Raw genomic sequence first — 15551 nt, 5'->3', positions numbered from 1 at the left:
AATTTAATTGGCGAATTCAGCCAAAGTTAAACAAGATGAATTAGTACAAATTAATTAATGAGCTTCTTAATTTTAACAAAATAAAATAATCAACTTGATTATAAACTAAATTATTTAAAATATAAACTCCTAAACTAATTAACCAAATATTTGAGTGGAACTAAAATCTTTTTTGAGGCGATTTTTGAATATTAATAAAGATATATATTATTTAAAACTCACAAAGTAGCAAATCTATTTAAAATAACTTACGACTATATTTTATATATATATATATATATATATATATATATTTATTTATTTATTTATTTGAAATTTTATAAAACTAATTATTTTATCGTTTGAAATTGAAGAAGTTCGATGATTAATTTATAATGTGGAGGCCCAAAATTGGGTGTCAACACTATTTACCTTGTGTAACAACACAGTTTTCAAAATTACGAATCATACCTTATCTTAGTAAATTGTACACATTGTATCACCTGGATGCATTCACGCATGGATGATGTATACATAAATGCAATCTGAATGTAATATGTGGATACAAACAATAACAAGAGTCTCGGAAAATCATCACATAAGCTGAGACGAGAGGTTGGAAAAAAACGAATTTATCAAGGTTACATTAGTTTAAATTTTGCTAAAAGATAAATTCAGAGTTATTGGCTAAAATCATCCCTCAACTATGACTCAAATCTAATGTACATTCTTATATTATCTAAGTGAGTAAAAAATATTCTTATACTATCTAAAAAATAACAAGAATCATCCTTCAATCTATTTTTGTTAAGAAACTAATTGAACCAATAAAAAAAAAAAATTTGGTCATGTCTTGCCACGACGAGAAGATCAAAGTTACCTAAAAAGAATAAGGAAAAGGAAAGGAAATGAATCTTTCATTCTCAGAATTTAAATTTTGTGTGTTGTTAGTTCATATGTTTTTTGCATCATCAAGTAAATTGACTTGCAATAATACATAAGTTTTGAAATATTTATATAGTAGGTTCTGATGGTTAGAAAGATTATGTAAAACAAAATCATTTTAAAAATATTACGTCCAACTATTTAGAGGTTTTCTTTAATAAAATATTTAGGGCATATGTACTATATATACAATGCAATTCGCATTTTAAACAAAATCACATTTATTTCTTTAAGACCACAATATCATCAAATCCTATTTTCATCAAAATATACTCATCTCTCCTAGTGATATGTCATGTCACATTATTCTTCTTTTAAAAAATAAAAAGATTTTAACAATACAATAAAAAGTTGTTTAATGTTTCTATAAACAACTTTTTTAGGTATTCAATTGAAATATTTACCTATTCTTGAATTTTATAAAATATAATCAAATTTTAAATTAAAATTAACTAATATTTGTTATTTTTTTAAATATATTTTTGCAATTTGATTACCGTTTTAAAATATAAGAATGGGTAAATGTTTCAATTAATATCCAAAAAAAGTTGCATATAAAGACACGTTTTTATTGTATTGTTAAAAAGCTTTTTGTTAAGAAAAATAATAATAATAATATGAAATGTCATCCCATTAGAAGAGAGGAATATATTCTGAAGAAAATAAGAATAGTTGGGTGATATTGTGATCCTAAAAGAAACAAAAGTGTTATTATAACACATTCTCAAACATATCTGACCATCTAACAAATTTATTTTCAAATCTCTAATTAAAGACGGAGAAACACTAGTGATCCTTTTGATGATAGAAACTTATATTTGTATATATCTTAACCTTTTATGATATTTTTGTTTAGTACAACACATTATTCACGTTTTTAACTTTTGGGGTGTGGTGTGGTTGGGGGACTAGTTTGACAAATACAATTTAAATGATAGCTATCACACCTTAAATCTTGGATAAATATAACCCTAACGGATGGACACATGACTTCATTTATCTTACTCGATTTTTATTTATTTTTTACCCAAAATTTAAAAAAAAAACCTATATTTTATTTTAAACCCACCTAGCATTCCCAAAATGAAATAACCCTTCAAAATCAATTTCAATTCATCAAATCTACTTCAAAATTATTTTCAACCCCTTTCAACAATAAAAAATCGATTTGACTTCGAAATATTTGGTTTAATTGCTGAACCCACTTTAAAGCTTGAAGCTTTGTTTGTCAATAGTGATAAAATATTCAACCTTTTTAAACAAAAGAAAATCACTTTGTGTTGAAATATTTTGATTCAATTGCAGATCCACTTTTAAGCTTGAAGTTTTGTCCGTCAATGATGACAGTATTTCCAATCCTTTTCAACAACAACATATTGAATATAAAAAAAAAAATTAAATTTATGCATACATCATCTATGTGTGAATGCATTTGGGTGTTCTGATTTGATTTCGCCTGAAACGAATCCCTCGCTTTGATAAGAAATATCTTAGTAAACAACCTTTGAGCTGAGGTAATATTCAATTGTCTACAATTACTAAGATAAGGTATGATTTTTAATTTTGGAAACTGTTGTTACACACGATAAATAGCATCTAAATTATAGTGCTTTATGAAATTTTCTGGGTTTAGGGATAAATATCAGTCCATAAACCTTACTTACCATCTATATTCAGCCCAACTCATACAAATTAGAGAAAATAATTGTTCTAATATATCCCCCTCCTCCTTATCAAGTGGGTTCTCGAGAATCTGATAACTTTTGTCTAGACCTCGAATTTATAGTGTGAAACCCATTAACCGGTAGGGTAAGTGAGAACACGAGGTCCGGGCAAATATGTGAATGTAATGTAAGTTTGAATATTGTTTAATTATGTGACCATTTTATATTAGAACTTAAATGGTTATGATGTGACACTCTTTATTTAATTAATTACAATGATATATATATATATATCTTTATGTGTGCCCAATGATATTGAACTTAGGACATTTGCCTATTGATATCCATATTGTTTTTTTCTCCCATTCGATGTTTGATAATTTCAAATTCGCACTGAATAGGACCCCATTCGAGGGATAGCGCTCTCTATCAAAATAATTTCATATCAAAGACTCATTAATGATTCGTCAATCCATAAGAAAAGAAAATAAAAATTGGAAAAGACTACAACATAAAAGAAAATAATAAGGGTAGATAATAACAATACAATACTAATAAGGGTAGATAATGTTGAAATAGTAGAGTACATGAAGAGACTTATCTCCACTTTATTTAATTTTGATAACATAACATAATAATGTTACTAACCCATAGTGGGAGTAACTTGAACAATGAGTTTCCAGTCAACAGCCAAATAAACTCTACCACAAATATATGCTGCTGGCTTAGGCATACCAGGAAATAGAAGCGTAAATCGAGTAACTATGGGATTTTCCTTCTGAATTACTTGTTTTGCATATCCTGCTGACTTTCCAACAAGTTCAGGCCATGATTGCTTACCTACAACATTTACAAATATAAGAGCAAATTTACCTGTCTTCGAATTACTATATATAAGAGGAAATTAATTAATTACCTGGGCAAAATTCAAATTCGCCATCATTTTCCACTGGAAGTTGCACTACTTCTATGCCATCACTGATCAAATCTCTTGCCATCAGTGATTGAAAAACTGTAATTAAAATTATTAATTACATATTTGAGAGATAATAAAATATATATATGAACGAGCATTGACAGAGTTAATGAGTATAAATTTGAATTAATCGGACTAAAAGAGAATTAAGGGGATAATTACATACGTGATGCAAGAAGCAAGAAAGCAAGGACATGAGATAACTTGAGCATACTCTTTCCCTCCATTGCTTTTATTTAATTTCCTTCCAAATAATTGTGTGATGTGTAAGACTCATTGATTACACATGGATATTTATAGGGAGTTAGTAAGGGGTTGGTTCAATTTATTTAGTTATAAACGTTATGGTTGGTATCAAGTAACTCATTCATCAATAGTTGATAGTATATTCATTGATGCGTGTTTGATAATTTGAAGATAAGGGACAAAATGGTCTTTTCATTTAAAGCCACTAATTAGGACAAACCAATTTTTTTAAAAAAATTTTTTACACACGGGATATGAAAGGAGACAGTGAAAATTGAATTCACACGTAATATGTGGAGGACATTCATTGATACCACTATTTAGTAAATTATGAATTTTACAAGAATGAAACGGAAGATTTGATTTTATAGACGTTAGCAAATATTTTCTAATTATATGATTATTTTTTTTGGGATACTATTAAAAAATGACATAGAAGATCTCGATTATACTTAATGAATAAATTAGAACTATAAAGGTTGGAGCATCATGCCGAGTTATTATTATTTTCTTTTAAATGGGGAATAATTTTGTTTCAATAAACTTTTGGATTTAAATGAAGTAAAATTCATTTAAAGTAGTTCGAAATTCTAAAAGAGAAACTTCTTTAGTTTTAAAAAAATCAGTAAAATTGCCTCAAAATAGGGATAAACAAAAGAAACTTAATTAATTTATTGGTAATTTGACTTCTTTATTTTTTAACAAGGCAAGCTAAATTTTGTATTCTTCTCAATTGTGTATAATTATTTTTTATTACTTCTTTTAGTTTTTCATTTGATATTTGATATCTGCTTTAGAGTTCAATTAATAGAAATTTATACTGATTTTTTTTTTAATTTTTAATTTTTTATATTCAATGCTCAAATCTAAAACCTCTAATTAAATATGAATACACATTTATCTTTCTACACCTATATATAATGATATTTTTGTTTACTACTGGCCCCTCAACCTTCTTAATTGTTCCAAAGAAAGTATAACACATTGTCACGTTTTATTTTTATTTTTTGGTGTGTAATGGGGGGACTAATTTGACAACTGCAATTCAAACCCTATCTACCACACATTAATTAAATCTATGGTCTCAAAAAATTTAAAGTCTTAAATAGATATACAATGCGATTGTTTTTTAAATTTACGTGAATCTAATATTTTAAGGATAGATCCTATCCAAATAATATACACTTCACCAATAAGAAAACACAAATAAAAAAAATAAAAGAATAAAAAGAAAGGGATATTAAAAAAAAAAAACTATGGTCCCCTATATAATGTTTTAATTCACGAGTCATTTTGTGAGTATATAGAACACACAAAAATTGTGATTTATAATTATAGGTACTTGATATTGATATATTGTTCCTAGTTATTATGTCTTTCAACCATCCATGCATTTATGTACTCTTTATGTTGTGATTTTTCGCTCATTGAGATTCATATGTATTATTTTCTTCACTCCAAAATAAACGCCATTTAAGTAAAAATCACGTCGTGTAGTTTACTATTCTTAGCCTCTGGCCTTTTTTCAATGTTCAAAATGTATTATATAATGCTCATGTCAATATAATGAAAAAAAATAACTTAAAATGTAAATTGAAGTTTATATAATTTGAATCTCGTATAGCTAAAATATCATTTGAGACAGAGAGCGTATTTGATGTCTTACATGAGTATATATATTTATATATGAAAGTCTTAACAATCCAGCTCGCTAGTGATGTTATTCTCTTTTGGCTTATGCCCGCATGACTTTAAAACACGTCTTTAATTGGTAAAGATTGTTTACTTATAAGTTATATATCCAACATCTTTCTCGTGTTTTTATCTGTAACGACCCATTAGGTCGTTTTGAGTACTAGAGCTATATTGACTCTTCTCGTAAATTTTAAATAAAATTTTTGAACTATTCGTTTAACTATACGATTATTTAGTTGGTGGTTATTTATTGAATAATTATTTTTTATTAGTTAATGGTTAATGGACGAAGTCCATCATTTATTTAACACCCTTACCACATGACCCATATGTGGAAAGAGATTAGTGAAATTTAATATTGATTTATTTAGTGTTCATAATTAACTGCCCTAAATAATTAGAAATGAGCAAGAGCCGCACTTGTACAAAGACGGCATAGGTGCCGCAGAGAAACAAAACATAAGGCCTTCAGGTACAGAGATTCTTAACCATTTTTTTTTATACTTGTATGTATATGTAATATTGATTTGATAAGGCAAACTGTTAATATTGGTGTGTAGTTTGAGTGGATGTGATACCCACGCACTGAATTGCCTTGGAAATTGGGTAAAGGATTTTAGGTTAATTACTGAAAATAAGTAGTAATTACTAGGTAATTATATGAAGAATACATGGATATAAAGATTAGTGCTGCAAATTGGTTTCGGTGCATCATAGGTCAATTGAATTTGGTGGATTAAATGGGTATGTAATTGTCTGGCGTAATGTTGTAACATAATTGAGGAATAATATAATAATAATAATAATAATAATAATAATAATATGATTGGAGGGGTTGATAAATTACAAGTAATAGTTTAGAGGTTTCTTCTCCTCTTCTTTCACTTGCTGACGTAAGTGATTAACATGACTTAGGTTGTTACTCTTTGGATAGTTATCACATTATGAATTTAAGTTTTAATAGATTGAGATAGATAATTGAATATTAGGTGTTAAAGTTATGTAATTAGGTGAGTTTTTGGGTCAAGGCTAGACATAGAATAATATGAATGTTTATAGCCTCGTTAACTTACAAATTATGCAAATATACTTGATAGATTGAAAAGGTTGAAAGGAAAGGTATTGGAGAAGTAGCTTGCTTGACTTCGGTTCTTCGGTGGAGGTAGGTTATGGTTTATTCTATTTAATAGATAGACTCTTATTAGTGATTAATATGCATTGACTGATATTGTGAAGTTCTCTATGTACTTGATTGTGTGGTTGTGTGGCTTGGTTTTGTGATTTGTGATTGGTCTGAAATCCTGAGACCGTGGAATTTATTATCTTGAACCCTATCTATCGAAGTGATGCCTTGAATAAAGAATGCAGTGAAAAGTGGTAATAATAAATGATAAATTAACAATATTATTGGATCGGGGTGTCACGTTTCGACACGGTATTATTGGATCGGGTGTCGCGTTACGACATGATATTATTGGATCGGGGTCTCACGATCCGACACGGTAACATTAAAGAAGAAATCATATTGAATTAACTGAATGTACTCAATCTCAAAGAACCCATTTCCCAAACGAGCGTGGTGTGGAGGCATGAGTCCTTGTGTGTGTGCTTGATATTGTGACTGATTACGTACTTGCTTCAGTTGTCACTTGTTCATGTTGTTTGTTGCTTATCACCTGCTAAGTGCTATAGTTGATTTTATACTATTACTTTATGCATATTAGTTACTATTTTGAGTCGGCCGATGATGTCTACTCAATACATGTTGCCCGGTACTGAGCCCTATTTGTGTTTTTCTTTTTTTGGAGTGCAGTGAGTGTACCAACGACTTCGACTTGTCCTCAACTATAGCCTCCAACACCTCAGGTTCTAGGGTGAGCTATTCATTCTAGCTCATGTTGGATTCTCTCGGTCATGGCATGATGTCCTTAGTTTTCAGACATAAACTATTTTATTTATTTATCTTGTTGTCTTTGATACTCTTAGACTTAGTATTTGGAGATTAGATGTCCTTGAAGTGATGACTTTCAAGTTTTGAGAATGACATAGAGTAGACTTTAGTGGATTTGTGTTTCTTACCTTAATATGATTGAGCTTCCGCATTATGATTTGTATTTCGTAAGTTTAACAAGTAATATATGTTGGGGTTTGGATTCATTGGTTCGCCCACCTAGTAGGTTAAGTGTGGGTGCCACTCATGACTCGTTTTGGGTCGTGGCATTATCGATGTGAGACTTTAATTTTTCTTAAGCTGGATGTCACAATAATGGTATATATATATATATATATATTATTTTATCTAATGACGGATTACCATAAGAAATATTTACTATCAACTATTTAATGAGAAATTAATAATAATTTCATAACTGAATTTTTGAATTGTTATAGTGATGGATGGAAGGAAACATAAAGAAAAAAAAAGATGAAACCAAAAGTAAAAAAGCTATGGTCCCCTAATGACATGTTCTTATTTATGAGTCATTTTGTCAGTATATAAAACACATAAAAAATGTGTTAGAATTGTAAGTAATTGAGAATAAATTATTATTATTTTTGTATTCTTATAAGATATTAATTCGAAGAATTTGGGTAAAAAAACATTTTATATATTCAAGGACTAAAGTAAAGAAACCCTCAAACTTAATGGTTACCAATTGGGTAAAAGAACATACAATATTTAGATTTGTAAAATGGTTATATTTATCCATGCACTCTTAGAAAAATGTTATATTTACCCTTTATCATACTTTTTAAAATATAATTGCCCTTGACATTCAATTTTGTGCACATATTTACCCTTGGACTGTTACGTCTCATGTCCCCAAATTTTCGACTCATAATTCTATCATTAGGCAAATAGTCCAAATATGCAATTATTAGCTAACGACCCTCAATTCCCTTTTGGAAATTTTATTCTACTTTTTGAAAAAATACAAACAAATCAACTACTATTTAGTTCTCTCTTTATTTTTATTTGTCCATCCATATTCGTTGATACATCTATGAATTAAAAGTATTTATTGAATTGTATTCTCAACTGTTTAAATAATAAATACATTAGAAGATTTTTTGAATAATAAATACATTCATGACATTGATTTTCTTATCCTTATATTCATTGATACATGTTTGATGCAGTACACTCCTACATTTGTTGATATTTATTGTATTTTGAATGAGAAATACTATCAACACTTGTATTTCTCATTCAAAATACATCGATGACATTATATTATTCAAAATTCAGCAAATTTAATATTCAAAAATTCGACAAATTTTGCCAAATTTTCCCACACTTGTATTTATTGATACATCTACAAATTAAAACTACTTGTTGACAGAATCAAATATACCCTTATGAATATATTCACAAAATCTTGCATGTTTGTATACAGAAACAAACATAAAATACCAATCTCGCATATTTGTACACATTTTTGTATTTGTTGATACATGTTGTATTTTAAATGATAAATACAGTCGAGGCAAATCTAGCTGAAATTTCTCACTCTTGTATCCGTTGATACATCTACAAATTAGAAGTACTTACAAAATACTGATTTGTAAATACTTGCTGATTTATTTTGTTTTACTTTCTTAAATTTTGTGTCAAATCAAAATCATACAAACAAATTGAAACATAAAGAAGTAATACACAATATGTAAAAGGAATTAATTAAGGAGAGGAGTACATTTAATTAAGCCACACTTATTTATTCCATTATTTATAGTAAGAGTACATGGATACATTATAATGAACATACATGGACCCTAATTATTTTTTCACATGTGGCTGCTTAGTTACTTCAATAATCCATTAATTAACTAACCACAGGTATTGATTTCCAGTACCACAAAATTGTCTATTTTGACAATACGGCTTATTTAAGTGGTTGAATACCTCCACTATTAAATGGGTATGTAATTGTCTGGCGTGATGTTGTAACATAATTGAGGAATAATATAATAATAATAAAAATAATATGATTGGAGGGGTTCATAAATTACAAGTAATAGTTTAGAGGTTTCTTCTCCTCTTCTTTCACTTGCTGACGTAAGTGATTAACATGACTTAGGTTGTTACTCTTTGGATAGTTATCACATTATGAATTTAAGTTTTAATAGATTGAGATAGATAATTGAATATTAGGTGTTAAAGTTATGTAATTAGGTGAGTTTTTGGGTCAAGGCTAGACATAGAATAATATGAGTATTTATACCCTCGTTAACTTACAAATTATGCATATATACTTGATAGATTGGAAAGGTTGAAAGGAAAGGTATTGGAGAAGTAGCTTGCTTGACTTCGGTTCTTCGGTGGAGGTAGGTTATGGTTTATTCTATTTAATAGATAGACTCTTATTAGTGATTAATATGCATTGACTGATATTGTGAAGTTCTCTGTGTACTTGATTGTGTGGTTGTGTGGCTTGGTTTTGTGGTTTGTGATTGGTCTGAAATCCTGAGACCGTGGAATTTATAATCTTGAACCCTCTCTATCGAAGTGATGTTTTGAATAAAGAAAGCTTGATGAAATATGGTTAATGCAGTGAAAAGTGGTAATAATAAATGATAAATTAACAATATTATTGGATCGGGGTGTCACGTTTCGACACGGTATTATTGGATCGGGTGTCCCGTTACGACATGATATTATTGGATCGGGGTGTCACGTTCAAACACGGTAACATTAAATAAGAAATCATATTGAATTAACTGAATGTACTCAATCTCAAAGAACCCATTTCCCAAACGAGCGTGGTGTGGAGGCATGAGTCCTTGTGTGTGTGCTTGATATTGTGACTGATTACGTACTTGCTTCAGTTGTCACTTGTTCATGTTGTTTGTTGCTTATCACCTGCTAAGTGCTATAGTTGATTTTATACTATTACTTTATGCATATTAGTTACTATTTTGAGTCGGCCGATGATGTCTACTCAATACATGTTGCCCGGTACTGAGCCCTACTTGTGTTTTTCTTTGTTTTCCTTTTTTTGGAGTGTAATGAGTGTACCAACGACTTCGACTTGCCCTCAACTATAACCAATCTCCAACACCTCAGGTTCTAGGGTGAGCTATTCATTGTAGCTCATGTTGGATTCTCTCAGTCATGGCATGATATCCTTAGTTTTCAGACATAAACTATTTTATTTATTTATCTTGTTGTCTTTGATACTCTTAAACTTAGTATTTGGAGATTAGATGTCCTTGAAGTGATGACTTTCAAGTTTTGAGAATGACATAGAGTAGACTTTAGTGGATTTGTGTTTCTTACCTTAATATATTGAGCTTCCACATTATGGTTTGTATTTCGTAAGTTTAACAAGTAATATATGTTGGGGTTTGGATTCATTGGCTCGCCCACCTAGTAGGTTAAGTGTGGGTGCTACTCATGACTCGTTTTGGGTCGTGACATTATCGATGTGAGACTTTATTTTTTCTTAAGCTGGATGTCACAAAAATGGTATATATATATATATATATAATGACGGATTATCATAAGAAATATTTACTATCAACTATTTAATGAGAAATTAATAATAATTTCATAACTGAATTTTTGAATTGTTATAGTGATGGATGGAAGGAAACATAAAGAAAAAAAAAAGATGAAACCAAAAGTAAAAAAGCTATGGTCCCCTAATGACATGTTCTTATTTATGAGTCATTTTGTCAATATATAAAATACATAAAAAATGTGTTAGAATTGTAAGTAATTGAGAATAAATTATTATTATTTTTGTATTCTTATAAGATATTAATTCGAAGAATTTGGGTAAAAAAATATTTTATATATTCAAGGACTAAAATAAAGAAACCCTCAAACTTAATGGTTACCAATTGGGTAAAAGAACATACAATATTTAGATTTGTAAAATGGTCATATTTGTCCATGTACTCTTAGAAAAATGTTATATTTACCCTTTATCATACTTTTTTAAATATAATTGCCCTTGACATTCAATTTTGTGCACATATTTACCCTTGGACCGTTAAGTCTCATGTCCCCAAATTTTCAACTCATAACTATATCATTAGGCAAATAGTCCAAATATGCAATTATTAGCTAACGGCCCTCAATTCCCTTTTGGAAATTTTATTCTACTTTTTGAAAAAACACAAACAAATCAACTACTATTTAGTTCTCTCTTTATTTTTATTTGTCCATCCATATTCGTTGATACATCTATGAATTAAAAGTGTTTGTTGAATTGTATTCTCAACTGTTTAAATAATAAATACATCCATGACATTGATTTTCTTATCCTTATATTCATTGATAGATGTTTGATGCAGCACACTCCTACATTTGTTGATATTTATTGTATTTTGAATGAGAAATACTATCTAACTGTAATGACCCTAAAGGTCATTTTTGGAAATTTTCATAAAATGACCGTTTTACCCCTTTCGATAGTCGCCCCGAGTCCTAATTGTTGTATTTTCGAAGTTGGTTTGAAGGAAAATTGATGAAAAGTTGAGTTTTTAAGAGTTAAAGTTTGGTTAAAAGTGCTATTTCGAGTCATTTGGAGTTTCGAGACTCGAATTGGATTTCCGTCGATTCCAGCAGTTTTAGAATGTTGAAACGGGTCTATGAGGATTTACGGAGTCGAATTTGGAGTTAAAACGAAGATTTGAGGTCCTAAGTTGCAAAAATTGTGAAATTTTGATCAAGAGTTGGCTTGGATCAACAAACGAGGTTCTGTTGCTCGAAATGGAATTTCGAGGGCACCGTTGTATTCAGGGGGTGTTTCTAAGTCTAGAATGAGTCTTGGTTGTATTTTTAGAGGCCCCGAGTGCGTTTTGAGTTTTTGAGCCTAAATTTAGTTTCTTGACGCCTTATAGGATACCGGGTCAAGGAGACCTCGAATTTAAATTCTGACGATCTCATTGAGTCCGAAATGTCATTTTCAAGCTAGTAGCATATTTAGTTTGTGTTCGGGAAGTGCCAAATGAGTTTTGGGTGAACTTTTAAGCTTCTTGGATGCTTTGACACTATTTCAGCAAATTGTGGCAACTAAAGGGTTCATTATTAGTTTTAAAGTTCGAAAAATTATTCCAAAGGTTCTAAAATTTTGAGCATGAATTATAGAACTTATCTGCAAATTTTGGTGCATTTTCGCTAACCCGAGATTGGAGTTTTATCGCAAATAAGAAATAATTGTTTACCGAGTAGAAATGATATTTGACTGGGCAACAAGCATGAAATTGAGCCCCGATTGAACGAGCAGGTCCGTATCATTATTTAAGACATTTACAAAAATGAATCGGGTCATTTCACTATCGTATGAGGAAATTACGGCCTTTTTAGTGAAAGATTAACTGCTGTTTTTCTGGTGCTTAACAGCCATGTAATGTTATAAAAATCTCAGACTGTGTTCATTTGGTATTTTGAGCATATCGGGAGTTCTCGAGATCGGAATGAAGTGATTCTTACGGGTTTCTTCTTGAATTAATATGAGGGTTAGTATTCAATCTTCAATTCGACATTTTCTCATAATTTCTTTATCTGATTTTTTTTTCCTATCCGTAAATCTCTTGGGAAAAATTGGGGTTTTATCGATTTGGACTCCCTTTTTTATGANTCTTTCCTGTGTTTTTATCGATGTGAGACTTTTTGTCTTAAGTTGGGTGTCATATATATATATATATATATATATATATTATTTTATCTAATGACGGATCATCATAAGAAATATTTACTATGAACTATTTGATAAAAAATTAATAATAATTTCATAGCTGAATTTTTGAATTTTTATATAAAAAAAGAAGCTATGGTCCCCTAATGTAATGTTCTTATATTTATGAGTCATTTTGTCATATACAGAACATATAAAAAATGTTTTATAATTGTAAGTATTTTTAATATTGATATATTGCTCCTAATTATTATGCTTTTCAATTTATTAAATTGCGTGTGAATCCAATATTTTCTATTAACCATGCATTTACTCTTTAGATATCTCTGATATTTTTATAAGTAATGGACACAATTATTTCTTTATTTTTTGTATACTTATAAGAAATTAATAAGAGAAATTTGGGTTAAAAAAATATTTTTATATATACAAGGACTAAAATAGAGCAACCCTCAAACTTAATGGTTACCAATTGGGTAAAAAAACATATACTAGTATATTTGGAAGTTTTTGGTACTGATTGAAAGAGAACCTATTTTATAAACTTTGTAAAATAATGAAAAAAGGATCAAACATATCTCTATTTTATATAGAGTTATTTTATTCTTCATTTGAAAAGTTTTCGACTCATAAATCTATCGTTAGTCAAATGGTCCAAATATGCAAATATTGGCTAACGACCCCCAATTCTCTTTTGGAAATTTTATTCTCCTTTATAAAAAAAGCACAACTAAATCAACTACTATTTAATTCCTCTCTTTATTTTTATTTGTTCGTCCATAATTGTTGTTACATCTACGAATTAGAATCGTTTGTTAAATTATATTTTTGACTGTTTTAAAGAACAGAGAGATACATTGGAAGATTTTTTGAATAATAAATACATCCATGATATTGATTTTCTCATCCTTATATTCATTGATACATGTTTGATGCAGTACTCCTTCATTTGTTGATATATATATATATTGTATTTTGAATGAGAAATACTATCGACACTTTGTATTTCTTATTCAAAATACATTGATGATATTACAGTACTCGAAATTCAGTATATTTATTATTCAAAAATTCAGCAAATTTGGCCAAATTTTCTCACTCTTGTATTCATTGATAAATCTACAAATCAGAAGTACTTGCTAATATGTCTTTTTTACTTTTTAAAATTTTGTGTAAGTCAAAATAAGACAAACAAATTGAAACAGACGAATTAAAGCACAATATATAAAAGGAATTAATTAAGAAGAGTACATTTAATGAAGCCACACTTATTTATTTCATTATATATAGTAAGAGTACATGGATACATTATAATCAACATACATGAGCCCTAATTATTATTTTTTTCACATGTGGCTTCTTAATTACTTCAATAATCCATTAATTAACCAACCACTGGCATTGATACAACATAATCCAAGATGTTTACAGAAATACGAACTCGATTACAATTAAAATCAGCTGTGACTGGAGAACCATTCAGTATTATCTGAACATCAGTTGTAAATGTATTTTCCTTCTCAATTATTCCCTTAGCATACTGTGCTGGTACACCAATAAGTTCTGGCCATGTCACACCCCAAATCCGGATGTGATGGCACGTGTCCATTTCCCACCGGACACGTCAGCCTAACCCAACCACAACGATAGAGAAGTAGAAATACGAGAATAAAATATAATAAATAAGCGGAAGACTTTAATTAAGACTCAACACTACCCAGAATTTGGTTGTCACATGTACAAACCTCTAAATACAGAATTCGAATAAAATATTGTAACGACCCTCTTAGTGGTTTTATGAATTTTAATCATTATTTTTATATTAACCCTTTATAGTAGCTTTTATAAATAATTTATGACTTATAAGAATGAGTGATATGATTTTCAGATTTAATACAAGATTATTTTGTTACTAATAATAATAGAAAAGGTGAATAAATAAATAAATAATTAAAATAGAAATAAAAGGGCAAATGTTGCTGGCTGTTGTGAACAGCAGCAGTTCGCGCAGAAGGAAAAAAATAAAAAAATAAAAAGAAGGGTTGGAATACTACCTGCGGCGGCGACAACGAATTCAGGTGAGAAGTTCAAAATTTTGATTCTTTGAGTACGCAATATATTGCTAAATATGTTAAGTTGTCCATTGTTCTGGAAGGAAGGGTAGTATTATATAATATTATATGTTGGTATGTAGTGAATTGAATTTCTTTTTGTTTGCTGCAATATTGATTTTTCAAATTAATGTTAAGTATTATTAGATGGGTTACTATTCACAGGTTATAGTAAGTAATCATGAAGTAATTATAATCAATGATTGGAGGATGTTATAGTATAGGATAAATGCCCTAACAACGTTCTGCCTATTAGTTTCACGTTTAAGTATTGTTTCTTCAGTGAGTT

General features: G+C 29.3%; 2 protein-coding genes across 2 annotated transcripts in view; both read right to left on the bottom strand.

The window, feature by feature from the left end:
- LOC125855112 (probable inactive ATP-dependent zinc metalloprotease FTSHI 4, chloroplastic) overlaps nt 1-15551 on the bottom strand; it is a 460535-nt gene that overhangs the window by 193019 nt on the left and 251965 nt on the right. The window lies entirely within an intron of this gene.
- Nucleotides 3101-3862, bottom strand: LOC125855135 (proteinase inhibitor I-B-like). Its single transcript, XM_049534817.1, has 3 exons — nt 3731-3862; nt 3505-3600; nt 3101-3428 (listed from the first exon to the last, which is right to left on the bottom strand). Exons 1-3 carry the CDS (start codon nt 3789-3791, stop codon nt 3232-3234), a joined length of 354 nt encoding a protein of 117 aa, XP_049390774.1. The 5' UTR covers nt 3792-3862; the 3' UTR covers nt 3101-3231.

The sequence above is a fragment of the Solanum stenotomum genome, chromosome 2 (genome assembly GCF_019186545.1).
Source record: "Solanum stenotomum isolate F172 chromosome 2, ASM1918654v1, whole genome shotgun sequence".
Classification (NCBI taxonomy): Eukaryota; Viridiplantae; Streptophyta; class Magnoliopsida; order Solanales; family Solanaceae; genus Solanum; species Solanum stenotomum.
This window is presented reverse-complemented; position numbering and strand designations above follow the sequence as displayed.

Excerpts from the sequence above, each read along its gene's own strand:
- LOC125855135 (XM_049534817.1), bottom strand. The coding sequence starts at position 3,791 with ATGGAGGGAAAGAGTATGCTCAAGTTATCTCATGTCCTTGCTTTCTTG. Across the intron at positions 3,601-3,730 it reads TTTCTTGCTTCTTGCATCAC|TTTTTCAATCACTGATGGCA; the intron begins GTATGTAATTAT and ends TTTTAATTACAG. Across the intron at positions 3,429-3,504 it reads CGAATTTGAATTTTGCCCAG|GTAAGCAATCATGGCCTGAA; the intron begins GTAATTAATTAA and ends TAAATGTTGTAG.